The 27,780-nt window shown below is 49.0% G+C and overlaps 1 protein-coding gene, 1 non-coding gene and 1 pseudogene across 4 annotated transcripts; 2 read left to right on the forward strand and 1 right to left on the reverse strand.

Annotated features, from left to right (window-relative positions):
• The first annotated feature begins 24 nt into the window (after positions 1-24).
• On the forward strand, positions 25-26,318 carry RCC1 (regulator of chromosome condensation 1). Of its 3 annotated transcripts, none has more exons than XM_064363565.1 (10): positions 25-212; positions 16,470-16,546; positions 18,703-18,890; positions 19,071-19,250; positions 21,541-21,637; positions 21,750-21,872; positions 22,371-22,526; positions 23,073-23,192; positions 23,543-23,695; positions 24,627-26,318. In XM_064363565.1, exons 2-10 carry the CDS (start codon positions 16,474-16,476, stop codon positions 24,800-24,802), a joined length of 1,266 nt encoding a protein of 421 aa, XP_064219635.1. In that variant the 5' UTR covers positions 25-212; positions 16,470-16,473; the 3' UTR covers positions 24,803-26,318. The 3 variants fall into 3 exon arrangements, with proteins under 3 accessions (XP_064219635.1, XP_021523959.1, XP_064219636.1); XM_021668284.2 differs by lacking the exon at positions 25-212 and adding an exon at positions 1,082-1,137; XM_064363566.1 differs by lacking the exons at positions 25-212; positions 19,071-19,250 and adding an exon at positions 1,082-1,137.
• Positions 460-567, forward strand: LOC135269579 (small nucleolar RNA U13). The gene has a single exon (XR_010337834.1). It is a non-coding gene; the product is annotated as a small nucleolar RNA U13 (small nucleolar RNA).
• LOC110567783 (thioredoxin-dependent peroxide reductase, mitochondrial-like) lies at positions 13,143-14,252 on the reverse strand (annotated as a pseudogene).
• Positions 26,319-27,780: the final 1,462 nt, after the last annotated feature.

Below are 27,780 nucleotides of genomic sequence, written 5' to 3' on the forward strand. Positions count from 1 at the left end.
CAAAAAAAATAAATAAATAAAATAAAGGGTCTTACAAAATAGGGAATAGTAATAGTAATCACATTATTATTACATGAAGCTACATGAATGCGGAAAATATTGGAGGAAGACAGCAGAGAGAGATTAAAGATTCCAGGGTTAAAAGTTGGAGAAATTTCACTGTACATCATCCAAAAAAGGAGTCCATGATGGAGGCAGACACACTTGGAGAGGTAAGATACCCTGACGACATGGGGAGTGCTTTGTGGCGGGCTCTGAATAGAAGAAATTCAGCCTGGCCAACAAGGCGAAACCCTGTCTCTACTAAAAATACAAAAATTGGCGGGGCATGGTGGAGCGCACCTGTAGTCCCAGCTACTCGGGAGACTGAGGCAGGAGAATCGCTTGGACCTGGGAGGTGGAGGTTGCAGTGAGCCAAAATCGCTGCCACTGCACTCCAGCCTGGGCGACACAGGGAGACTCCGTCTCAAAAAAAAAAAAAAAAAAAAAAATGACTGGGTGTTCATACACATGTGAGATGTGCCTCCCTCAAACCTTGTTAAGACATGGGCACATACCCATCTGATGTGAACTCACGGGGAAAAATATCTGGTCATGCCATTCCCGTGCCCAAATCCCCGTATTTCCCCACGACCTCAGGATAGAGGCTGGACCCCTTAGACACACAAGCCCTCCTAGACTTAACTTGGAAAGCCGTTTTTAAGCCCCAGGCTGAGTCACATGCCCCTGTGGGTATCCCTGTCACAGCGCTGTGTGGTTGTTGATAGATTTCTCATCCTTTTCCATGGACACCCTCTTGAGTGTAGGGAAGATGAGTATCTTTTTTCTCCGTACAGACCCTACCGCACCAGATTTTCCTAAACAAACACGAATTCAAGGAGTTTTTTTGGTTGTTACCCCACTTGTCCCAAAATACACACCCACTGGAACCCGGGCCAGGGGAGCCAGCCTGCCCAAGAGCTCCCCGAGCCCGGGAGGGCGCCACATGCAGATCGCGGGATGGCCGCCAGGGGCCGCCGGGCTCTTTGTTTTCCTTTCTCGCCCGGGTCGGGGCCAGAGGCCTGCAGAGCGCATGCTCTGGGGCAGTTCGGGCCGGGCGGGGAGCGTCGGAGTTCCTTGGGGCCGACGTGCAACGAGGTAGGTCTCGCTCGGGACCTGCGGAGGGTCCGGGCGGAGGGCGGCGCGTGGGGCGGCCACAGGCGAAACACGGGCTGGTTCACGCGGGCCTAGGTCGCTACCCGCTCTAGCCTGTGTCGCGGGGCGCCGGCCCCACGTGAAGCTCGGCGGCTGGAAGGCGCGGTGCGGGCTCACGATTCCTCGGCCCCGCGGGGCGCTCCGGCGGCCGCTGGGCCCCGCATCGCGGAGCCAGGACCGCACTGTTCCTCCGCCGCCGCGCTTTTCCTCCGCCGCCGCGCTTCTCACGCCCGCGCCGCTGCGCCCGCGCAGGCGGGAGATTCAAACGGCGCGAGCGCGGTGGGCCGGGTGCGCGCGGCCGTCCGGACGGGGGCTGCGTCTCTTCCGCAAGGAGGGTGGTTTTGTCTGGCGTGCGCTTGGAGAAGGCGGTTTGCAGAGCGGGGAGGGCGCCCTGCCCGGGAGAGGGTGGGCCTTAGGAGCTCGAGGGTGGGTGGTGCTGCGGCGAGAGAAGCCCCAGCGTCGGCGGGCACCGCTGTGGACCCTTGGGAGCCGTGTGTCTCGAACTCTGCAGCAGCTCAGTCTGTCAGCAAAGTATTTCTTGGCCTCAAATTATTCTGTGCTGCTCTTGCGGGGCTGGGGGACAGTAGTGACAAGGGCGGGCTCGTGTCGCCCTCCTTACCGAGCTCTGAGGCTCCTTGGAGAGACCTCATGTGGGTCCAAAGTTAAGATCCAGTGTGATCAGCGAACTATGCCCTTGAGCCCGGGCGACGGACGCTACTGGGGAGTCATTCATTCATCAGGTATTGACTGAACTCCTCCGACCACGTGTGACTTGTGTGCCCTAGCAGAAGTTGAGTGTGTGGGATGTTACGGTAACCCTCAGGGGAAAGCCCACCCTGTCAGGGAGGCTCAGGGCGACCACGTGTGACTTGTGTGCCCTAGCAGAAGTTGAGTGTGTGGGATGTTACGGTAACCCTCAGGGGAAAGCCCACCCTGTCAGGGAGGCTCAGGGCTTTCCAGGTGAAGTGACTCTTGAACGGGGTTTTGAAGGAATAGGTTTTTCAGGCAGCTTGAGGATAGTGGGATTAGGGTGATTCGGGCAGAGGCACAACACATGCATAGGCATGAAGGTATAGGTATTGTGGTCAGGGATACCACAGGTCTTGAGGTGACCGGAGGAGGAGAGTAGCAAGATGATACAGCAGGAGCTAGGTCATAAAGGGTCTTGTGTGCAAGGCTAAGGAACACTGCGGGGGTGGAGGAGGCAGGAAGGTTCCCCCAAAAAAGGGCATCAGAGTGAAACCTGGACAGATGAATTTTTTTTTTTTTTTTTTTTTTTTGGCAGTTTTAAGTTTATTAAGTACATACCTTTACTTCAGGAATTAAACTCCTTATGATAAATAACAGAATTAAATCAGATTTAAAAAAAAATACAGATGAGGGTCTCGCTATGTTGCATAGGCTGGTCTCAAACTCCTGGCCTCAAGCAATCTTCCCACCTTGGCCTCCCAAAGTGCTAGGATTACAGGCATGCCCGCACCTAGCCCTAAATCAGAATTTTTTAAAAAAAATTTACTTAAAAGAAAAATGGAAAAAGAAAGGCTTCAACACTAGAGTGCCGCCCTGTTAAGAATGTCTAATGTGCAATCAAAGTATTGGAAAGCAGGCATTTTTACCAAAGAGCAATGTCACTGTAACATATGAACTGTAATTATGAACAGAAAGTTCTGAAATATAAGGGTACTCATGGAAACCAGTGAAGAGAAGAAAGACTGGCAAATGTTTGACACAGAACAGTGAACAGGTACTCTGGGAGTAAGGCTCTGAGAAATGGAGGACACTGGGCCCAGATCTGCAGTGGATGTCTGGCCAACCGTCTTGGCTCCAAGGGGGAAGAATGCAACTGGCAGGATTTAAGGAGAGGGCACTTCTGCAGCCCCCAAACAAGTCTCTAGTTTTCACTCCAATGTGGATGTGCTTTCCAGGCTTCAGCAAGGCCTCCTCAGGAGGATTTACTTTCCGATGTGTAGTAGCGGTACAGGAAACCTAAGAGAACAGCACCTACGATGGGTAAAATCCAATATGCCCAGCAACTTTTGCATGTATCATTTTTTGAAGGGTCCTTGCCACCATTTTCAGGTTTAAGGTCATTCGGATGGATATCACCAATATAGTACTGCTTTAGCATTTCTCTGACATCAGAGGAGTATCCTCCATCTTCAAAGCTCTCACTTGCATCTACACCAGCTTGTTCCAGCAGAACCTCTTCTCCTCCAGGGTGCTCATTGAGGAAGCTCCTGTTTCAAAGACATTCCCAAAGCACTGTTCACCTTTACAACTTTCTCATCAGGTGCCCCTGGGCAATCCACCCAGACCCCCTGAGCACTGGTTTCCTTATCTGTAAAGTGATGGGGGGGGGGCGCATGTGGTGAGGATGCCTAATATTTTATAATTGTTTTTTTCTGATACAGAATCTCCCTCTATTGCCCAGGCTGGAGTGCAGCGTTGTGCTCTCGGTCACTACAGCCTCCGCCTCCTGGGTTCAAGCAATTCTACTGCCTCAGCCTCCCAAGTGGTAACTTTCATAAAGTAGTGATTCCAACAACTAGTGGAAGTTGTGGCTCCCTTCCCCCAGGAAAAATAAACACATAGGCCCAGGCACAGCTTGTATACAACAAGGATCCCTGGTGAGAAACTCCTAGTGTGAAATATGCCAGCTCTGTGCCTGGCATAACAGCACCTCAGCAAATGTATGTTGTTGACACATCAGCCCCCTCCTCCTTCTCTCCTGGAGACCTTTCACACAAAGAGATTTTTCAGCCTGAGTCTGGCAGGCAAGTTCTACCCCCTGGTATGGGGGACAGAGGGCACAGCTGCAGTGCTGGGAGGGCTCTGTCTTCTTTTATAGAAATGAGGCTGTGGTGAGGTCACTGGAGGTCAGGGCAGGAGCACAAGGCTCCGGGTAGACTGTCTAGACTGGCGTGCCTACCTGCTTTCTTCAACAAATAAGGAAAGTGAGGTGGAGGAGGGCGGCTCTGGCCCTGGTGGAGTGTGATCATGAGACTGGGATTTCATTCCAGGTAACCCCCCGGGGTCTTATCTTCCCTGAGCCTCGTCTTCCCCTTAGCTGTAAAACTAGGATGAGTCCGCTCACCTCAAGGGCAGCTGTGGGCATTCTGAAGTACCTGTGGTGGAAGCTGATTCTATAGCCAACTTATCGGTGACTGTATCACTCTTTTCCCAGAGCATACACTCCTTGAAGATGGAAGCTGTGTTGGGTGGGGCTGGGTGGGGAAGCATGACAGCAAAAGCCAACTCCTTATTCCCAGCCCAGACACTCACTGCCTGGTTAAGAAAACAGCCAGCCGGGCACAGTGGCTCACGCCTGTGATCCCAGCACTTTGGAAGGCCGAGGTGGGTGGATCACGAGGTCAAGAGATCGAGACCATCCTGGTCAACATGGTGAAACCCCGTCTCTACTAAAAATACAAAAAATTAGCTGGGCATGGTGGTGCGTGCCTGTAATCCCAGCTACTCAGGAGGCTGAGGCAGGAGAATTGCCTGAACCCAGGAGGCGGAGGTTGCGGTGAGCCGAGATCACGCCATTGCACTCCAGCCTGGGTAACAAGAGCAAAACTCCGTCTCAAAAAAAAAAAAAAGAAGAAGAAAGAAAACACAGCCAGAGAGGCCAGGTTCGGTGGCTTACACCTGTAATCCCAGCAATTTGGGAGTCTGAGGTGGGCAGATCACGAGGTCAAGAGACCATTCTGGCCAACGTGGTGAAACCTTGTCTCTACTAAAAATACAAAGATTAGCCGGGTGTGGTGGTGTGCCACCTGTAGTCCCAGCTACTCGGGAGGCTGAGACAGGAGAATCACTTGAACCCGGGAGGCAGAGATTGCAGTGAGCCGAGATCACCCCACTACATTCCAGCCTGGGAACAGAGCGAGACTCCATTTCCAAAAAGCAAAAACAAAACAAAAACAGCCTGGAATGGTGGCACGTACCTGTAGTTCCAGCACTAGGGAGGCTGAGGCAGGAGAATCTTTTGAACCTCTGAGGCAGAGGTTGCAGTGAGCTGAGATTGTGCTACTGAACACGAGCCTGGGCAACAGAGCGAAGCACTATCTCAAAAAAAAAAAAAGAGAGAGAGAGAAAACACCCCCAGAGCAGTGAGAGAAATCTATACAAAAGACCCATTTGTACCAGGTGCGGTGGCTCACAACTGTAATCCCAGCACTTTGGGAGGCCGAGGCAGGTAGATCATGAGATCAGGAGTTCAAGACCAGCGTGGCCAACATGGTGAAACCCCATGTCTACTAAAAATAGAAAAATTGGCCACCTGTAATCCTAGCTACTTGGGAGGCTGCGGCAGGAGAATTGCTTGAACCCAGGAGTCAGAGAGTGCGGTGAGCCTAGATCGTACCACTGCACTCCAGCTTGGGAGACAGAGCAAGATTCTGTCTCAAAAAAACAACAACAACAACAACAACAAAAGACCCATTTGTGCAGTAGCATCTGTGCAGGCAGGTACAGGGAACAGGGCTCCATCTTTTAGAAGGCGGCCCTCCATCCCCTACCCTCGCTGGCTATTGATCACTCACAGCAACCCAGTCCAGGGCCTCAGGTCTAACATATTGGAGAGGAAGTGTCTAGGACTCAGTGAGCACTCAGATGCTGTCTCCACCACAGCAGGGAGTTGTTGCCACTGTCCTTCCCCACATCGGTCAGTGGATCTGTCACCACCTGGCCCACCTTCCCTCAGGTGCCAGCTGCCTCTGTCTCCTCTCCCTCTCAGCTGGCTTCTGCTCTCTGCTTCTTGGACTTGGCCAGACACACAGGGGATCCTGGGAAGGCCTTAGAATCAGTGAGATAGAACCTGGATTGTTTTTCTAGGCTCCCCTTGACTTGCTGTGTGAACATAGGCCAATAAAATTACCTCTCTGAGCCTCAGTTCCTTACCTGTGAAATAGTAGTGACAGTGCTACCTTTTTCAGCTTCCTGTGAGAAGTAAAAGTGTTTTGCATACGAAGATACAGTGCATTGGCTGGTGCCCCCAGGGGCTTATATTTTAGGAAGTTGATTAGTATGGTGGACAGGCATGTTTAAATTAAAGTGATTGTGATCCCAAAGTCTGTCCCAGTTTCTCAGAGAAAATGCCTAGTTCTGGATGGAGGAGGGATCAGAGGAGGTGAATTTGAGACACCAGTAGATGTTCTTCCAGTGGGATAAGGGATGGGAAGGCATTCCAGGTAAAGAGATGCAAATGGTATGGAGAGGACAGTTAGCAGTCTGGCTTGGTGGGTCTGACAAGGAGATTGTGTGGGAAAAGAAGGGAGGATGTGATAGACAGGAGATGAAAACAGAGGTTCTGTCAGTCCCCGATGCTGGAGGCCTCTAATACCAGGCTAAGAAATGTGGGCTTTATCTTCCAGGCAAATGGAACCACTAAGGAGTCCAAACAGGCAAGCAGCTTGTTTCAGGTCTGAGGTTTGGAAAGATGAATGAGGCCCAGAGCAGCGCCTCACACCTATAATCCCAGCCCTTTGGGAGGTCGAGGTAGGAGGATCACTTGAGCCCAGGAGTTTGAGACCAGCCTCAGCAACATAGTGAGACGTTGTCTCTACAAAAATAATAATAGTAATTACACAAATTAGCCAAGCATGGTGCTGCATGCCTGTAGTCCCAGCTACTCTGGAGGCTGAAAGGAGGATCGCTTGAGCCTAGGAGGTGGAGGTTGCAGTGAGTGGAGATTGGGCCACTCTATTGCCTCCAGTCTAGGCAATAGAGTGAGACCCTGTCTCACAATATATATATATGTACACACATTTATTTATCATGAATGACTTGGAGAATGAGATGAGAGTGGGGACAGGAAAACCAGCGATAAGTTGCTGTCTTTCCTAGGGGAAGGAGGAGGAGAGACAGTTCCCAGCAAGCTGAGAGATTAGGGAGCATGGAGAAGAAGGAGGCAGAAGAAATTTCTTCTAACACTGAAGGGCACCAGCTCTGGAGTCTGACTGACTTGGTTCAGATCTTGGCCTCCTCTTCTAATCTTCAGTGCGATACTTCACCATTCTGAGCCTAAGTGTTTTGTTTTGAGGCGAAGTCTCGCTCTGTTGCCCAGGCTGGAGTGCAGTGGCACGACCTCAGCTCACTACAACCTCCACCTCCTGGGTTCAAGGGATTCTCCTGCCTCAGTGTCCTGAGTAGCTGGGACTACAGGCGCCCACCACCACGCCCAGCTAATTTTTTTTTTTTTTTTTTTTTTTTTTTTTTTTTTTGAGAAGGAGTTTCACTCTTGTTACCCAGGCTGGAGTGCAATGGCACGATCTCGGCTCACTGCAACCTCCGCCTCCTGGGTTCAGGCAGTTCTCCTGCCTCAGCCTCTGGAGTAGCTGGGATTACAGGCACGCGCCACTATGCCCAGCTAATTTTTTGTATTTTTAGTAGAGACGGGGTTTCACCATATTGACCAGGATGGTCTCGATCTCTTGACCTCATGATCCACCCGCCTCGGCCTCCCAAAGTGCTGGGATTACAGGCTTGAGCCACCACGCCCGGCCTTAATTTTTGTATTTTTTAGTAGAGACAGAGTTACCATGTTGGCCAGGCTGTTCTCAAACTACTGACCTTGTGATCTGCCCGCCCGCCTTGGCCTCCCAAAGTGCTGGGATCAGGCATGAGCCACCGCGCCCGGCCAGGCCTCAGTATTCTCTGTAGAGGGGAATCATTGTGTCTAGCTTATAGTGAAACACTCCAGAATATTAGCCAAACACAGATAACTAAGGAGATGTTGACTGGGTTGGTTCCATCCACGATAACAGATTTTTTGGTTAATGCCCCGTGACACCAACACCTCATATAGCCCTTATGTGTCTGACTCCATTCCAGGCTGTGCTCATGGCAGCCCAGCATCAGCACCAACTGTGCTGACATAATTGTTTCCTGTTTTTTCCTCCTGACTTCTTGTTCTGAGTACTTTTTCATGCTAATACAGCTCCCTTCCAGGCACAGCAGACTGCTACAGATTATTCTGATGAACTGATGGGGTATTTGCCTTGGGATACAACTGTCTATCTAAAACAAGGGTACCTCTTATATCCCACCCCCTACCCCATCTAACTTTGCCTGCCTAACATCCTTTCTGGGATGGCTCCCAAGAACTTCAGATTTAATGCAAACACCTAGCAACATGGAGCTCTAGGTCTCTCCTCTCCTGTTTGTTCGACAATGTTCTCTATCTCACTGCATGGAAGTACCAAGCCGGGGAGTCTGTGTTTGGCCAGGCTCATAGAGGGATCCTGGACAAGCCTGCCAAGAATCCCCTGGATTTTTTTTAGGATGAACAAATCAAGCCAAGTGCTGTGGCGCGTACTCATGATCCCAGTCTCTTGGGAAGCTGAAGTGGAAGGATCACTTGAACCCATGAGTTAGAGGCTGCAGTGAGCTAATTGCACCACTGAACTCCAGCCTAGGTGGCAGAGCGAGACCCCCTCTCTTAAAAGAATAAAATAAAAGGCCGGGCATGGTGACTTACACCTATAATCCCAGGACTTTGGGAGTCCAAGGCTAGAGAATTGCTTGAGCCCAGGAGTTGAGGACTAGCCTGGGCAACGTGGCAAGACCCTGTTTCTACAAAATATACAAAAATTAGCCAGGCGTGGTGGTACACGCCTGTAGTCTCAGCTACGCAGGATGGCTTAAGCCCAGTTGGTTGAGGCTGCAGTGAGCCATGACCGTGCCGCTGCCCTCCAGTCTGAGCTGGACCCTGTCTCAAAAATAAATAAAAAGGATAAACAAATTATAAGAGTAAAAAAGGGTTAGTCTGTTAGTCTCCTTTTCCCTTGCTACACCTCCTGGCCCAAAGCAAAGCAGTGGTAGTAAGCACTATAAATTTTCTTTTTTTTTGAGACAGAGTTCTCACTCTTGTTGCCCTGGCTGGGGTGCAATGACACAATCTCAGCTCACTGCAGCCTCTGCCTTCCGGGGTCAAGCGATTCTCCTGCCTCAGCCTCCCAAGTAGCTGGGATTACAGGCACCTGCCACCACCCCTGGCTAATTTTTTGTGTTTAGTAGAGACAGGGTTTTACCACGTTGGTCAGGCTGATCTCGAACTCCTGACCTCAGGTTATCTACCCATCTGGGCTTTCCAAAGTGCTGGGATTACAGGCATGAGCCACTGCGCCGAGCCAGCACTGTAAATATTTGTGGATTTACAACCATTTCATTCAGTCTTGATGACAGCCCTGAGAAGTAGTCATTGCATCCCCTTTCATAGATGAGGATACAGTTCAGAGAGGTTAAGGCCACTGGCCAGTCACAAGCTCTGGAAGTTGAATCCAGTTCCCTCTAATCCCAAAGAATGTGCATTTTTAGTGTGGGACAAGGGGTCTCAAAAGACAGGGAGGAGTCCCAGCCCCGGGAGAATAAAAGTTGGGTGAAGTTCAGAACTGCCACCTCATCAGTCAGAACTGGCCCAGTGACATCCTGCAGAAGCTCAGCCTGTTCAGGCTTGTCAGGATTCTAGGCCCTTGGTTACTTTCCCATCTTTAGTATTTTGTGCTTCTTCCCCAGAATAATCAGCAGAAAAGTGCCTGGCCTTGTATTCTTGCACCCCAGAGGGAGAGCTAGAGAGGCTGGGCTCTCAGGACCCACTAGAAGGAAGAGGGGTGCTGGTTAGTTCCACAGCTGACACTGAGAAGGTCTCTTGGAGTTCTCCTTCCCTTTGTAACATTAGGTGTAGAGTCTTAGACGATCTGATTGTTTTTCATGACCTTAAAGACTATGGCTCCGGCCGGGCATGGTGGCTCACACTTGTTGTAATCCTAGCACTTTGGGAGGCTGAGGTGGGTAGATCCCTTGAGCCCAGGAGTTCTAGACCAGCCTGGGCAACATGGCAAAACCCTGCCTCTACAAAATATACAAAAATTAGCTGGGCATGGTGGCACAGACCTGTAGTCCCAGCTACCCTGGAGGCTGAGGTGGAAGGATCACCTGAGCTCAAGCGGTCAAGCCTGCAATGAGCCATGATTGTGCCACTGCGCTTGAGCCTGGGCGACAGAGTGAGACTCTGTCTCAAAAAAAGAAAAAAAAAATAGGGCTCAATAAAAATGTATTTCCAGAGCTGCATATGTAGAGTAAAAAAAGACATTGGACACAATTTGGACTGGATTGGAATTAGAGAGCTGGGGTGAATGTCTGTGTTCCCAGCAGCCTGGAGATGACATGGAAGTTTTGGGAAGCAGCAGCAGCAGTTAAAAGACGGGAGTGTGGAGGAGCTGCGGCTTTCAGCTGCCCTGGGTCTTCCTACTGCTGCCCTTCCTTATCACCCACAGGTGGCTTCCTTTCCTCATTTATGTCATACATGGTGTTTGTAAGTGTGACTGCACATATAGCTTTGATCTCTTCTTAAACAGTTTAGAAAAGCCAGGCTCCTCCCAGATGTGGCACTTCTGTTTTTTGTTTTTTTGTTTTTTGTTTTGAGACAGAGTCTTGCTGTTGTCACCCAGGCTAGAGTGCAGTGGTGCAATTTCAGCTCACTGCAACCTCCGCCTCCCGCGTTCCAGCGATTCTCCTGCCTCAGTCTCCTGAGTAGCTGAGATTACAGGCGCCCGCCACCACGCCTGGCTAATTTTTGTATCTTTAGTAGAGATGGGGTTTCCCATGTTAGCCAGGCTGGTCTTGAACTCCTAACCTCAGGTGATCCGCCCACCTCAGCCTCCCAAAGTGCTGGGATTACAAGCATAAGCCACTGTACCTGGCCTTATTTTAAAATTTTTGTCTGTTTTAAAAAATAAAACATTGGGCCGGGCGCGGTGGCTCAAGCCTGTAATCCCAGCACTTTGGGAGGCCGAGGCGGGTGGATCACGAGGTCAAGAGATCGAGACCATCCTGGTCAACATTGTGAAACCCCGTCTCTACTAATACAAAAAAATTAGCTGGGCATGGTGGCGCATGCCTGTAATCCCAGCTACTCAGGAAGCTGAGGTAGGAGAATCGCCTGAACCCAGGAGGCGGAGGTTGCGGTGAGCCGAGATCGTGCCATTGCACTCCAGCCTGGGTAACGAGAGTGAAACTCCGTCTCAAAAAAAAAAAAATAAAAAAAAAAAAAAAATAAAACATTGATGAACAACATTAAGTGAAATCTCCTCTCAAAACTCCCTTCAACCTTGAGATAAGTACCAGTAACTTCAGTGACATGTTATTGTTATGCGTCAGCGGGGATAAATAGCTTGGTATAATGGTGTACTCCTATAGTTCCAGCCGCTTGGGAGGCTGAGGCAGGAAGAATGCTTGACCCCAGGAGGTTGAGGCTGCAGTGAGCCTATGATTATATCAGTGCACTCCAGCCTGGGGAACAGAATGAGACCTTGACTCAAAAAAAGCAGTGAGGGTGGGCAGGGCAGGGTATAAATGGTCTGGATTGGTTTTATTTAATGAAAATAGCTTTTTTTAATTTTTATTTTAAAATGTTTATTTGTATTACATGTTTTTTACACTGAACACTTCAGCAAAGAAAATAATTATAATAATTTCAAAATGCAATCCCTGGATTCAATAAATATCCTTGATAATCAATTACACTAATTAATATCTAGAAATATATGTAGGCAAAGTTAGCTAATAAATAAAATAAGTAAAATGACTACGTAAACTATAAATTTCAGGGATGAGGGATCATACGTGATCAGTTAAGTCAGTCACTCTGCCACTTTTTTTTTTTTTTTTTTTTGAGCCAGAGTCTTGCTCTGTCGCCAGGCCCCAGGCTGGAGTGCAGTGGCGCAACCTTGGCTCACTGCAATCTCCGCCTCCTGGGTTCAAGCAGTTCTCCTGCCTCAGCCTCCCTAGTAGCTAAGACTACAGGTGCACACCACCACGCCCAGCTAATTTTTGTATTTTTCAGTAGACGGGGTTTCACCATGTTGGCCAGGATGGTCTTGATCTCTTGACCTCGTGATCCACCCACCTCAGCCTCCCAAAATGCTGGGATTACAGGCGTGAGCCACCACGCCTGGCCACTCTGCCACTTTTTTAAACAATATGATTCACATTTGCTTCAGTCACATAAACATTCATTGAAGGAGTTAAATTAGACTGCTGATAACTGAAAACTGTGATCTTTATTAGCTTAAAAGAAAATTCAGTTTAATACAAAGACATTCAAGATGAAAATTTCAGGACCCATGATCAGAAGCTTTCAATGCTTGATGCTCTACTTTGTTGTAGGCAAGATTCAAGTAAGGCCAAGACAGAAGAGTGTTTCCATTCAAGACATGATCTAAGAACCGCCTTCTATAGAGGTGAATTATGTTCTGTAGAAAGTAGCTACCTAGCCACCAAGATGTTACCAATAAGGATTCTTTTTTTTTTTGGAGACGGAGTTTCGCTCTTGTTACCCAGGCTGGAGTGCAATGGCACGATCTTGGCTCACCGCAACCTCCGCCTCCTGGGTTCAGGCAATTCTCCTGCCTCAGCCTCCTGAGTAGCTGGGATTACAGGCACGCAGCACCATGCCCAGCTAATTTTTTGTATTTTTAGTAGAGACGGAGTTTCACCATGTTGACCGGGATGGTCTCGATCTCTTGACCTTGTGATCCACCCGCCTCGGCCTCCCAAAGTGCTGGGATTACAGGCGTGAGCCACCGTGCCCGGCCTTTTTTTTTTTTTTTTTTGAGACAGAGCCTGGCTTTGTTGCCAGGTGCCAGGCTGGAATGCAGTAGCGCGATCTCGGCTCACTGCAACCTCTGCCTCCTGGGTTCGAGCAATTCTCCTGCCTCGGCCTCCCGAGTAGCTAGGATTACAGGCATGTGCCACCACACCCGGCAACTTTTGAATTTTTATAGAGGCAGGGTTTCTCCATGTTGGCCAGGCTGGTCATGAACTCACGACCTCAGGTGATCTGCCCACCTAAGCCTCCCAAAGTGCTGGGATTACAGGCATGAACCACCATGACTATTTACAGATAGTCATCTTTAAAATGATAAAAGCAGGTTTCAAATGTGGTTCTTCTCTACGGTGAGAAGGTAAAGATACACGTGGGTGATCTACTGATTTACCTTCTGAAAGTACTCTTTGGAAGCAGCTGAGTTTGGTTTGATTGTAGGAGAATCCGGTGTGTCCAGTTCACTGGGCAGACCTCTACATGGGTTTTTACATACTGGAAGGCCTTCACCAAGAGGAGGATTTCAGCCCAGTGGGAGGTTATTGACATTCAAGTCCTTGATGACTCCACTGGGGTCAATTCTGAAGACACCTCTTAGTGCAAGGCCAGGACCTTCTAACAGCACACCATAGTGTCGGGAAATTTGCGTAGTTAACTCTGGTAAGAGTGCGATGTTCATGTGGCCCAAACCGCCATTCTTTCTTTCTTTTTTTTTTTTTTTGAGATGGAATCTCGCTCTGTTGCCAGCCTGGAGTGCAGTGGCTGGATACTCTGCTCACTGCAAACTCAGATTCCCGAGTAGCTGGGACTACAGGCGCACACCACCACGCCCAGCTATTTTTGTATTTTTAGTAGAGACGGGGTTTCACCATGTTGGCCAGGATGGTCTCAATCTCTTGACTTCATGATCTGCCCACCTCAGCCTTCCAAAGTGCTGGGATTATAGGTGTGAGCCACCGCTCCCGGCCCGCCATTCTTTCTTGGTGTATTTATCCAGGCACGCTGGCTAAAGTGGGAATCCACTGAGGGTGCAACAACTTCACAGTTCACATCATGAAATTCCTTAGCGATGAGTGAGCCGAGATCGTGCCACTGGACTCCAGCCTGGGCAACAAAGCGACACTCTGTCTCAAAAAAAAAATAAATCCAAAGGATAGAAGAAAAGCACCAAATATTTCTCCTTAAAGTCATCAAGGCTTAGGTCTTTGAACTCTCCATTAACAATGGCTGTACCCCTAAAATAGGGTGCATGGTGGGTGATATCAGGTGCATGGTATGAGGAACTGGTGCTAGAGAATTTTGCTTGACCGGAACCAGACCACAATATATTTGTCAAGCTCGTTCTTCCAGAAGCAGCAGTCCTGAGGGCTGCAATGGCAGAAATGCCCCAAGGACTGGCAGTCATATGTCAGACAGCTGACACTCAGAGCAACCTTCCCACAGCAGCTGCCATTTTCAGTGCACGTGTTTTATTTTTTTGAGACAGGGTCTCACTCTGTCACCCAGGCTGAAGTGCAGTGGCACAACCTCAGGTCACTGCAGCCTCAACCTTCCAGGCTCAAGTCATCCTCCCACCTCAGCCTCCTGAGTAGCTGGGACTATAGGTGTGTACCACCATGCCCAGCTAATTTTTTAATATTTTGGATAGAGATGAGTTTTGCCATGTTGCCCAGGCTGGTCTTGAATTCCTGGGCTCAAGTGATCCTCTTGCCTCAACCTCCCAAAGTGCTAGGATTACAGGTGTGGGGGCACATTATCTCTAAAAATCAGTTAAATAAGAAAGTGAATAGTTTTTCTCTCCCTCTGATTATAACCGTAACATATTACCAAAGTTACTGGTGCTTTCGTGAGGTTGAATGGAGTTAGGATGGGTAGTTCACTTAATATTGTTCTTCAGTGTTTTAATTTTTTTTTTTTTGAGACAGAGTTTTGCTTGTTGCCCAGGTTGGAATGCAGTGGCGCGATCTTGGCTCACTGCAACCTCTGCCTCCCAGCTTCAAGCGATTCTCCTGCCTCCTGAGTAGCTTGGATTACAGGCATGTACCACCATGCCTGGCTAATTTTGGATTTTTAGTAGAGATGGGGTTTCTCAATGTTGGTCAGACTGATCTCCAATTCCAACCTCAGGTAATCCACCCGCCTCAGCCTCCCAAAGTGCTGGGATTACAGGTGTGAGCCACCATGCCCAGCCCAATGTTTTAATTTTTTACAACAGACTTAAAAGTTTTTTAAATACATGTAATTGGCCGGATGCAGTGGCTCACACCTGTAATCCTATCACTTCAGGAGGCCAAGGTGGGTGTATCACTTGAGATCAGGAGTTTGAGACCAGCCTGGCCAATATGGTGAAACCCAGTCTCTACTAAAAAGACAAAAATTAGCAGGGCATGGTGGTGCACGGCTGTAATCCCAGCTACTCGAAAGGCTGAGGCACAAGAAAATATAGGAAGGTACAAAGAAACAAGTCATGATTATCTATAATACCATTTTCCAGAGGTTACCATTGTTAATATGGGATATATCTTCTTCCACTCATCTTTCTCACATATTTTTATCTACGTATGCATTTTTTTTTCCCAAAAAATCGGATGATAGGCTGTTTTTTTTCTGTTTTTTTTTTTGAGACGGAGTTTCACTCTGTCACCCAGGCTGGAGTGCAGAATACAATGGCGTGATCTTGGCTCACTACAACCTCCGCCTCTCAGATTCAAGCAATTCTCCTGACTCAGCCTCCCAAGTAGCTGGTATTACAGGCGCACACCACCATGCCCAGCTAATTTATATTTATATATATATATATATTATTTTTAGTGGAGACGGGGTTTCACCATGTTGGCCAGACTGGTCTTGAACCTGGTGTCAAGTGATCCACCCACCTTGGCCTCCCAAAGTGCTGGGATTACAGGCGCGAGCTACCACGCCAGACCTTTTTTTTTTTTTTGAGACAGAGTCTTGCTTTGTTGCCCAGGCTGGTGCACAATGGCGCCATCTCAGCTCACTGCAACCTCCCGCTGCAACTTCCATCTCCTGGGTTCAAGCAACTCTCTTGCCTCAGCATCTCGAGTAGCTGGAATTACAGGTACCCACCACTGTGCCAGCTAATTTTTGTATTTTTAATAGAGATGTGGTTTCACCATGTTGGCCAGACTGGTTTTGAACTCCTGACCTCAGGTGGTCCGCCAGTGTCGGCCTATCAAAGTGCTGAGATTACAGGCGTGAGCCACCGTGCCCAGCTGGCTGTTTTTCTTTTTTTTTTTCTTCTTCTTCTCTTTACCTGAGAACCAGCTGGCTGTCTTTCAATCTGCTTGTTTCACTTGGCAATGGGGAACATCTTAGAATTCAATAGATTAATCTCTGAAAACATCACTTTTGATGGCTTCATACTGTTCTATCATGAATATACCACATATTTAACTAGTTCGCTATTATTGAACACCTGGATTGTCCTGTTTTTGTTTTTACAATGTTATGAAGAATATCGTAGAGAATATTTGTGTAACAGTCTCTGGGTGCATCCATTATTCTGTTCTTGGGATACGTTTTGAGAAGTGGAATTGTTGGGCAATTCCTTTTACCTATTTCTAGGGTTTTTGATAAATATTATCTAATTGGCACAGGAAAATGTTTGCTATTTCTGATGTATAGTATTTGACTGACTTTGTCAAAACAGGAAGATGCCACCCAAGCGCATAGCTAAAAGAAGGTCACCCCCAGAAGATGCTGTCCCCAAAAACAAGAAGGTGAAGGGTAAGTTGGCCTTGGCCTTTGTGGGTACAGATGGCCCCTTGAAACCATAAGAACCCGGGACTGGGCTCCTTCCTTCCTGACCCTTGAAGCTGAAGGGTATGGATGTGCAGAGACCCCACCCAGCTGGAAGGTTTCTTATAGCAAATTCAATCCCACCCTCTGGGAATCACAAAGTGGGCAGAAACTCCTCTCAAGGTACTCAGGCAGTACTGGCGAAAAAACTAGACTGTAGGGCTTCACCCCAGGCAGTGATGCATTATGATGATTAGGACCACTGGCTCTTCGACATGGGGTTCAAGTCCTGGCTCTGCCAACTTTCTAGCTGTGTAACCATGGGCAAGTCACTTAACCTTGCAGTTTGAATTATCCACTTCATAAAATGGAGGTGTCCAGAGCAGTGCCAGCCTCTCTGGGCTGTGTGAGGATGAGATGAGATAATGGCCTGGCAGCATTTGAGGGAGGTGGCTGTGGTTTCCTCTGTCCTGGGACCCCGGAGGGGGACAGGGAGGAGAGAAAAGCTACCACCAATCTGGGAGGGGGAGTGTGGAATCACGCTCAGACAGTGTCTGTCTTTTGCAGCCTCCCGCTGCATTCCCGGAGCCCACTCCTGCCAAGGTGCCTGCGGGCCGAGCCCTCCTGACCACAAAACCCGACCAGGTGGCTCTGCGCCCAGCTAGCCCTCTGTGGTGCCGCCGAGGGCCAGGCAGCTGTGGCCACACCCCCGGGGGAGGGGCTGGGTGCCATTGGCTGCCCAGGGCTGCAGGCGGCCGCCATTGGCCCACAGAGAGTCCCGGGTCCCCCACTGGTTGGCGTGTACCTCCCTCAAATGCCACTGTCCACTCTTCCTCCTGCCCCTCCTGCCTCTCTGCTGGTTGGCAGAGGGAGGGCTCCGTTTCCGCAGTGGATTTGCCCAGGAACTGAACTTACTCACTGGTGGATGCCCTGGGCTCGGAGGAGAGCTAGGATGGAGATGGGGAACTGCTCTGACCCACGTAGTCTCCGTTGCTTTCAGTGCAGACCCTCCTATTATAGTAATTAGCTTTTCTTTTGAGAAGGAGTCTCGCTCTGTCGCCCAGGCTGGAGGGCAGTGGCGCGATCTCCGCTCACTGCAACCTCCACCTCCCGGATTCTCCTGCCTCAGCCTTTGGAGTAGCTGGGATTACAGGCATACGTCACCATGTCCAGCTAATTTTTGTATTTTTAGTAGTGATGGGGTTTCACTGTGTTGGCCAGGCTGGTCTCGAACTCTTGACCTTGTGATCTGCCCACCTTGGCCTCTCAGAGTGCTGGGATTACAGGCGTGAGCCACTATGCTGGCCCGTAATAATTAGCTTTTTGATTTTGGGACAGTTACTGAACTTCTCAAAGGCTCTGTTCCTTTTTCTACAAAATAGGATCCTAAATATGGACCTTGATTTTGGAGAACTACAAAACAATTCAGAATTAGAATAAGCAGTCAGCAAAGGGTAGACATTATTATCTGAGTCCTGATTTTTAACACCATGGCTCCAGAGGAATGCTGTCTGGTGTCCTCACAGTTTTCTTTCCCGCTCTCTTTTTTTTTTTTTTTTTCTTTTTTTGAGATGGCATCTCACTCTGTCTCCCAGGCTGGAGTGCAGTGGCATGATCTCAGCTCACTGCAACCTCCATCTCCTCGGTCCAAGCGATTCTTCTGCCTCAGACTGAGTAACTGGGACTATGGGTGTGCACCACTATACCTGGCTAATTTTGTATTTTTAGTAGAGACAGGTTTTCACCATGTTGGCCAGGCTGATCTTGAACACACTCCTGGCCTCAAGGAATCTGCCTGCCTCGGCCTTCCAAAGTGCTGGGATTACAGATGTGAGCCACCACATCTGGCCCCTCTCTCTCTCTTCACCAAGATTCATTTCACAGTATCCAATGTCTCCTTGTTTCCATTTCTCTCCTTTTGTATGAATAATATGCTGAGTTTTTAATCTTCACAAAAACCCTGTGACAGAGGTACTTTTGTTGTCCCCATTTCACAGATGACAAAACATAGGCTCAGAAAGTTCACACTAATGGTCTGTGGCAGAGCAGGGGCGTCCGCCCAGGTTTGTGTGATCCCAGAGCCTATGACCTCTCCTCGCTGTCGTCATCTTATGCACTCAGGGGCTATCTTCTTCACCCTTCAGTCTCACACAGGTCCCACAGCACAGAACCCGGCTTGGTGCTGACACTGGGCCAGGGCGATGTGGGCCAGCTGGGGCTGGGTGAGAATGTGATGGAGAGGAAGAAACCGGCCCTGGTATCCATTCCAGAGGATGTTGTGCAGGCCGAGGCTGGGGGCATGCATACCGTGTGTCTAAGCAAAAGTGGCCAGGTAGGTGTTGGGAGCCGGCACAACATTGGACAAGGCCTGGGGTTGGGTGGCTTGGGGCAGGGCTTTTGAACCACACATATTCACTGTGGAAATGGAGCTGGCTAGTCAAGCGGGGAGTGGCCTACATGAGAATAGACTGGGAGGCCAGACTTTGTATTAATGAGGGCATCCTGGGCACAGGTCTACTCCTTCGGCTGCAATGATGAGGGTGCCCTGGGAAGGGACACATCAGTGGAGGGCTCGGAGATGGTCCCTGGGAAAGTGGAGCTGCAAGAGAAGGTGGTACAGGTGTCAGCAGGAGACAGTCACACAGCAGCCCTCACCGAGGATGGCCGTGTCTTCCTCTGGGGCTCCTTCCGGGTAAGGCTGGGTCTGGAAATCTGCATGGGGCCTGAAAGGCAGAATTAATTTGTGGGGTCCCAAAGATAATCCATTTCCATACTCCCATGGTACTTACTGGTGGAGAGATGAAAGCCGACAGATAGAGCTGAGGTCCACACCCAGGATGATAGCTTCTTCATGTGGGCCTGTCCACACCACTGGCTGCTTCCTTGAATCTGATGTCATCAAGTGTATGTCCTGGGAAGAGAGTAGGTCAAGGATACCCTTGGGTTGAGGCTGATCCAGGAAGCCTACTGTCTTCACCCATCTCCCTGCCTTCTGTCTCCCCGTCACCTTGCCAGCACTGCCTCTTCCATACTTCCCAGAGGCTTGGATGGGGCAAGGAGGTGTGGAGGCAGGGATTGTCACATCTCAGAGTTTCCAAGGCAAAGAGGAATGTAGTTTAAAAAACAGATTCTGTTTGTTTGTTTGTTTTTGTTTTTTGAGACAGAATCTTGCTCTGTCTCCAGGCACCAGACTGTAGTGCAGTGGTGCGATCTCAGCTCACTGCATCCTCCGCCTCCCAGGTTCAAGCAATTCTCCTGTCTCAGCCTCCTGAGTAGCTGGGATTACAGGCTCATGCCACCATGCCCAGCTAATTTTTGTATTTTTAGTAGAGACGGGGTTTCATCATGTTGGCCAGGATGGTCTCAATCTCTTGACCTCATGATCCATCCTCCTCAGCCTCCCAAAGTGCTGGGATTACAGGCTGAGCCACTGCGCCTGGCCTGGTTTTTTTTTGTTTTTTTAAGATGAAGTTTCGGTCTTGTTACCCAGGCTGGAGTGCAATGGCACGATCTCAGCTCACCACAACCTCCACCTCCCAGGTTCAAGTGATTCTCCTGCCTCAGCCTCCCAAGTAGCTGGGATTACAGGCATGCACCACCACACTCTGCTACTTTTGTATTTTTAGTAGAGACAGGATTTCTCCACGTTGGTCAGGCTGGTCTTGAACTCCCAATCTGAGGTGATCCTCCCACCTTGGCCTCCTAAAGTGCTGGGATTACAGGTGTGAGCCAGCGTGCCTGGCTGTATTAAAATTGTTTCAGGGCCAGGTGTGGTGGCTCACGCCTGTAATCCAAGCACTTTGGAGGCCAAGGTGGGCGGATCACCCAAGGTCGAGAGTTCAAGACCAGCCTGACCAACATGAGTCTTTTTTTTTTAATTGTTTTAGTACTTTGATATTTAATTTTTTTGAAATGTCAGAAATAAAGGAATCTGATGAGTGTTTTCTTTCTTTCTTTCTTTCTTTCTTTCTTTCTTTCTTTCTTTTTTTGAGATGGAGTCTCGCTCCATCTCCCACGCTGGAAGGGCAGTGGTGCAATCTCACTGCAACCTCCACCTTCCAGCTTCAAGTGATTCCTCTGCCTCGGCCTCCCAAGTAGCTGGGACTAAAGGCACACACCACCACACCTGGCTAATTTTTGTATTTTGGTAGAGATGGAGTTTCACCATGTTGGCCAGCCTTGTCTTGAACTCCTGACCTCAAGCGATCTACCCTCCTCAGCCTCCCAAAGTGCTGGGATTACAGGCATGAACCACTGCACTTGACCAAATGGGTGTTTTTCTATCACGTCTTTTTAATTTTTTTTTTTTTTTTTTAGCAAATCTCTCCACTAGAATATTTTGAATTTTTTATGGAGAATTTCAAACAGATGAAAGTAATCAGAATTATATTTTTTTCTTTTCTTTTTTAATTAGAGATGAGGTCTTGCTCTGTCACCCAGGCTGGAGTGCAATGGCATCATCATAGCTCATTGCAGCCTCAACTTCCTGGGCTCAGGTGATTTTTTCTACCTCAGCCTCGAAAGTACCTGGGACTATAGGCTCGTGCCACCACGCCCAGTTAATTTTTGTATTTCTTTTGTACGGACAGGGTTTCATCATGTTGCCCAAGCTGGTCTTGAGCTCAAGCGATCTGCCCACCTGGGCCTACCAAAACGCTGGGATTACTGGCATGAACTACATGCCTGTAATTACATGCCTGGGCCAGAATAATATATTGAACTCCCATATACTTGCCACACAGTTTCAGTAATTATCAACTTGTAGCCAGACTTGTTTATCTCTATTCGCATTCACTCTCTGACTCCTTGATTATTTTAATGCAAGTCACAGACCATAAATGATTTTAGTCATAAGTATTTGACTGTGTGGCCTGGCTCCTGCCCACTTCTCCATCCCCATCTGCTACCACTGCCCTTTTCTGGATTTCACTGGTATGGGGCAGGCAGGACTGGCTGATAAGTGCCCTGTCCCTCCCTTCCAGGACAATAACGGTGTGATCGGACTGTTGGAGCCCATGAAGAAGAGCATGGTGCCCGTACAGGTCCAGCTGGATGTCCCTGTGGTGAAGGTCGCCTCAGGTGGGTCTGGGGGTACTTGCTTGGGGCAGGATTTGGAAAACCTTGGTACTGGGGCTGGCCCAGCCTTCAGCCTTACAGATGTGGCCTGCATCCCTTAACTTCTCATCCTCAGGAAACGACCACTTGGTGATGCTGACAGCTGATGGTGACCTCTACACCTTGGGCTGCGGGGAACAGGGCCAGCTAGGCCGTGTGCCTGAGTTATTTGCCAACCGTGGTGGCCGGCAAGGCCTTGGTAAGTGGCCTTGGTACCTCCAGCCAGGCAAACTGGCAAGCCACTCCCACAGTGAAGGCCAAAGGCAGGAAGGATTCTCTATGATCAGGCTTGCATCAGAGTGACTTGCAATGTTAAGAACCTCAGACTTTGGAGACAGACTGCTCTGGTAGTTTTGCCACCTAATGGCTATGGGGCCCTGAACATAGTTTCTTCATTTCTAAGCCTACCTACCTGTATACCTACTTCATTAGTTTGCTGTGAAATTAAATGAGTTAATGAGAATAATCAGGCACATGGTAAGTTCCATGTAAATAATACCTCTAATAACTGTGGGATTCCAAGCAAGGCACTTGTATTCTCTTGATCTCAGTTTCCTTTTCTATAAAATAGGGATAAGAGTCTCTACCTAGCCTCCCAAGGGCTTTTATAATGGAGGAGAATTAAACTTGGGGTAGAGATAAGAGAAGCCACGTATGTCTGTCTGTCACTGACTGTGGCTTTCTCTCTGCCTACAAGAACGACTCCTCGTCCCCAAGTGTGTGATGCTGAAATCCAGGGGAAGCCGGGGCCACGTGAAATTCCAGGATACCTTCTGTGGCGCCTATTTCACCTTTGCCATCTCTCGCGAGGGCCACGTGTACGGCTTTGGCCTCTCCAACTACCATCAGCTTGGTAAGCCCAGTATCAGGCATGACCCAGTGGCCTACGTTCCTGCCCTGGCTCTACCACTCGTTCATTGTGCATCCTTTGTGGGGTCATCTAACCCCTCCAAGCCAAGCCACAGTTTTGTCATCTGTAAAGTGAGAATGTCCATATCCTGATGGGAGACGGCCTCACTGGGAGGGATTGAGAAGGGCAGCTCTTCACGGCCGGGCGCGGTGGCTCACCTATAATCCCAGCACTTTGGGAGGCCGAGGCGGGTGGATCACGAGGTCAAGAGATCGAGACCATCCTGGTCAACAAGGTGAAACCCTGTCTCTACTAAAAGTACAAAAATTAGCTGGGCATGATGGTGCGCGCCTGTAGTCCCAGCTACTCGGGAGGCTGAGGCGGGAGAATTGCATAAACCCAGGAGGCGGAGGTTGCGGTGAGCCAAGATCGTGCCATTGCACTCCAGCCTGGGTAACAAGTGAAACTCCTTCTCAAAAAAAAAAATAATAAAATAAGGATAGCTCTCAAAACACCTTCACCCCTGATGCCTCTGACTTTCCCCCGCAGGAACTCCGGGCACAGAATCTTGCTTCATACCCCAGAACCTAACATCCTTCAAGAATTCCACCAAGTCCTGGGTGGGTTTCTCTGGTGGCCAGCACCATACAGTCTGCATGGATTCAGAAGGTAGGGCCTTTAGGTCCTTCTCTAGTTTGGGGGCGGAGTGAATGTACCCTGGCCTAGGCCTAGCCAGATTCCTGAGACCATGGTCCTTGGAGCCTGGGTCTTTTCCATGGGTATGCCACATGTGGGTCCATGAGAGTCACTCTCATCCTCCTAGAGTCCTGGTGCTCTTCCAAGTATAAGTTCAATAGTGGCCTATGTAGAGATTCTCCTAGGCCTCCTCCAGAAATGGGAAGATCTGATCCTGGGAGCAGGGCCACACTCCCATGGACGTGGGGACTCACCTAACCTACCACCTGTTTTTCCTGTAGCACATCCTCTGCTATTGTTCATCTCTCTTCCTCCTCCCACAGGAAAAGCATACAGCCTGGGCCGGGCTGAATATGGGCGGCTGGGCCTTGGGGAGGGTGCAGAGGAGAAGAGCATACCCACCCTCATCTCCAGGCTGCCTGCCGTCTCCTCAGTGGCTTGTGGGGCCTCTGTGGGGTATGCTGTGACCAAGGATGGTGAGTGGGGCTGACTATACTCTATCTAGTTGGGACCTGGGAGTCATGATTCTTACCCAATTCCCCAGTAGGCTGTATGTTCACTCTCAGGTGGAGCCAAGATGCAGAGAGCAGTGTTTGTGATGGCACTTTGTTCCTGCTTCTCAGAAGCTCTGGCATTGATGAATATGAAATGAGTAAACAAATTATTTTAGTAAAGGTGACTTATGCAGAGGAGAGAAATAGCAAAGCATGAGATATCACTGAGGCCCACGAAGGCAATGGGACTAGAACCCACATCTCCAGACTCCTAACCCAGCTGTTCTCTCCATCAGGGTAATCCCTTCGTATACCATCTTGTATGTGCCCGCTTCCCAGGGACTTGTATTTAGAATCTAAATCAGGGGAAAAAGGGCTTAGTAGTTAGAGTTGTAGCAAGTATAGCAGAGGAGGGTGTGAACAAGTGACCAGCAAAACCTGAGTGGGTAAGGGGACAGCCATGGAGATCCTGTAGAAGTCTGGAGCTGGCAAAGGTGCTTGACCTGAGATTATCTGGAAAGACATTCTGAGGAAGTGGAGCTTGCAGTGTACCTTGAAGTTTCCATGTTTTGTGAAAAGCAAAGAATGCCGTTCCAGGCAGAGGAACATCAGGGCAGTTTCAAAGGTGGCTGGTCCTGGGAACACAGGGTGGGGTAGGACCTTGAATGCCAAGCCTAGGAAGAGGGAGAAGCTTTTGGCAATGTATACGGACTGTGGTGTCTGGTTTATAGAGTTCTTTTTTATCCATCATCTCCTTGGGTTCTCCCAACTTCCTGAACTCCCAGAGGCTGGGACCTTGCCAGGGTACTATTGGCCAAGGCCACAATCCACCCCAATTTCCCAGGTTCCTCCTGCTGCGGAAAGGTGGGCTGGGGATCCTGAAGACAGCTGGACCCGTTTTTCTCCCTTGCAGGTCGTGTTTTCGCCTGGGGCATGGGCACCAACTACCAGCTGGGCACAGGGCAGGATGAAGATGCCTGGAGCCCTGTGGAGATGACAGGCAAACAGCTGGAGAACCGTGTGGTCTTATCTGTGTCCAGCGGGGGCCAACATACAGTCTTATTAGTCAAGGACAAGGAACAGAGCTGATGAAGCCTCTGAGGGCCTGGCTTCTGGCCTGCACGAACTCCCTCACAGAACCGGGAAGCAGTGACAGCTGCAGATCACAGCAGGCCTCTCCCCAGCCCTGAGCACTGTGTCATCTCCTGCCTTTTCCCATCAGCAGAACAGAATCATTTTCCTCTTTTTCTTCCTCCTCTTTGGAATTCTCTTGGGACCTACAGAATGAAGTGGGGGGAATGGACGGGGCTTTTCAGAAGAAACATGGCTCACTCCACAGCTATATGGTTGGATGTTTCTCCCCTTTTCCCCACCTTCCATAGTCCTGGCTGGCCCTGCTTTGCCTACTAGAAAACCAAAACTTCCTCCCCTCGGGTTTGGTGCCTACTCTCTGAGCAGTTGGGACTCCATCAAGCCCCATCCTAGTCATGTGCCCCTTTCCTGTCCCTAACAATCCACAAGCAAACAAATGGTACAGTCATAAGACCCATCTGTCGTGGACTCACGCCCAGAGGAATGTGCAGAAAAAGCAGAGCTGCATGGCTGTGGGCAACTCTGAGCCAAATATTTGGCTCATAACAGGTGTTCATAGGACAAAAAAAAGTGACCAAGAAAAAGGTGGTTCTCCCAGAAGCACAAAGCATACTCTCGCCCCTCGGGCACTGCCTGTGTACATCCCACCCATCCATTCGGCTTCACCTGCAGCCAAGGGCCTGGAATCGCAAAGAGTAGTCACGCTGGGCAGAGCAGGGCATGGGGTGGGGAGAGAGGGTGGAGGGTTTTATAGACAAACTTAGAGTAATATTGAAAGAGGAGGGATCGAGGGAAGGGCAGAGTGTTCGAGGGGCAGAGACTAGTCCTGAGATGGAAACAGTAATTTGTACAGTGGCTGAGAAAACAGAACATAGTTTTTGATTTTTTTTTAATTGTAAAATATTTTGGAGGGGAGAGCGAAATCTTTTAACACTTTTAATAAATTTAAGAGTTTTATAAAATAGGCCGCTCGTTTTCTACACACTCCCTGCTTTTTATGGGAGCACATGCTATGTGCCAGGCAGTGCTGGGAAAAGCCGAATAAACTATAAACCTGGTGTCAAGGCTGCAACCTAAGTGATGTCAGGATTCCCTGAGGTGCCATCCAGCTGTCAATGTGGCTGTTACAAAGGCTTCAAATCTGTCAAGAAGGAAGAAAAAGGTTGAGTCTTGTTTGGGTATTTCTGATTTGGAAGTCACTGGATTATTTTTAAATGCTGCATAGTGGCTGGGCACAGTGGCTCACACCTATAATCCCAGCACTTTGAGGCCGAGGCGAGTGGATCACAAGGTCAGGAGTTGGAGACCAGCCTGGCCAATATAGTGAAACCCTATCTATACTGAAAATACAAAAAATTAGCCCAGTGTAGTGGTGCATGCCTGTAATCCCAGCTAATGGGGAGGCTGAGACAGAAGAATCACTTGAACCTGGGAGGTGGAGCTTGCATTGAGCTGAGATGACACCATTGCACTCCAGCCTGGGCAACGAGCAAAACTCTATTGCAAAATAAAATATGCTGCATAGTACAATAGAGGTGGGGTGGATGTTTTAACCTAATGCCAAACCAAGGTTTGGTTTGGTTTGGTTTTGAGATGGATTTTTGCTCTTGCCCAAGCTGGGATGCAATGATGCAATTTCGGCTCACGGCAACCTCCGCCTCCCAGGTTCAAGCGATTCTCCTGCCTCAGCCTCCCAAGTAGCCAGGATTACAGGCATGTGCCACCATGCCCAGCTAATTTTTGTATTTTTAGTAGAGATGAGGTTTCTTCATGTTGGGAGTTTCTTCATGTTGAACTCCTGACCTCAGGTGATCCACCTACCTCAGCCTCCCAAAGTGCTGGGACTACAGGCATGAGCTACCGTGCCCGGCTAATTTCTGTATTTTTAGTAGAGATGGGGTTTCACCATGTTGGCCAGGATAGTCTTGATCTGATCTCTTGACCTCATGATCTGCCTGCCTCAGCCTCCCAAAGTGTTGGGATTACAGGCGTGAACCACTGTGTCCAGCCCGATATTTATTTATTTATTTATTTATTTATTTTTTAAGAGGAAGTCTCATTCTTGTCGCCCAGGCTGGAGTGTTCTTCCAGGTTCAAGTAATTCTCCCTGAGTCTTCTGAGTAGCTGGGATTATAGGTGCCTGCCACCATGCCCGGTTAATTTTTCTTTTGTATTTTTAGTAGAGTTGGCTTTCACTATTTTGGCCAGGCTGGTCTTGAACTCCTGACCTCAGGTGATCCAGCTGCCTCGGCATCCCAAAGTGCTGGGATTACAGGCATTAGCCACCACACCTAGCCAAACCAAGATTTTTTAATACAGTACATCTCTAGAAATGCTTACTGAGGTCAGAGAATTGCTTGAACCTAGAAGGCAGAGGCAGGAGAATTGTTTGAACCTGGGAGGCAGAGGTTGCAGTGAGTCAGGATCACACCACTGCACTCCAGCCTGGGCGAAGAAATGAGACTCCATCCCCAAAAAAATAAAATTGCTTACTGAGCCACTTATGTACTGTTTTCAGCAACTGATGTACTTATTCAAACATCATTAATTGTGTAATAATAAAAAGGAGGGCATGCACCTGGCACTTTTTTTTTTGAGACAGAGTCTCACTGTCGCCCAGGCTAGAGTGCAATGAGTGGCTGGATCTAGGCTCCCTGCAGCCTCCACCCCCTGGGTTCAAGCGATTCTTGTGTCTCTACCTGAGTAGCTGGGATTACAGGTGTGTGCCACGATGCCTGGTTGATTTTTGGATCTTTAGTAGAGATGAGGTTTCACCATGTTGGCCCGGCTGGTTTCAAACTCCTGATCTCAAGTGATCACACTCCTTGGCCTTGGCCTCGGCCTCCCAAAGTAATAGCATTACAGGCAGGAGACACCGCACCCACCTTGCACAATAACTACAATTACAATTACATATATTACTGTAGATTTTTCTTTTTCTTTTTCCTTTTTTTTTTTTTTTTTTTTTTGAGACA

This window comes from Aotus nancymaae, unplaced genomic scaffold, assembly GCF_030222135.1.
Source record: "Aotus nancymaae isolate 86718 unplaced genomic scaffold, 86718_ANA_hifiasm-v0.15.2.pri h1tg000053l, whole genome shotgun sequence".
Taxonomy (NCBI): domain Eukaryota; kingdom Metazoa; phylum Chordata; class Mammalia; order Primates; family Aotidae; genus Aotus; species Aotus nancymaae.

What these genes read in the sequence shown, in the direction of transcription:
- RCC1 (XM_064363565.1), top strand. Translation starts at nt 16,474, where the DNA reads ATGCCACCCAAGCGCATAGCTAAAAGAAGGTCACCCCCAGAAGATGCT. An exon ending in GTCTAAGCAAAAGTGGCCAG is followed by an intron (nt 18,891 to 19,070) that starts GTAGGTGTTGGG and finishes TCCTGGGCACAG; the next exon opens with GTCTACTCCTTCGGCTGCAA. An exon ending in TCCTCTGGGGCTCCTTCCGG is followed by an intron (nt 19,251 to 21,540) that starts GTAAGGCTGGGT and finishes CCTCCCTTCCAG; the next exon opens with GACAATAACGGTGTGATCGG.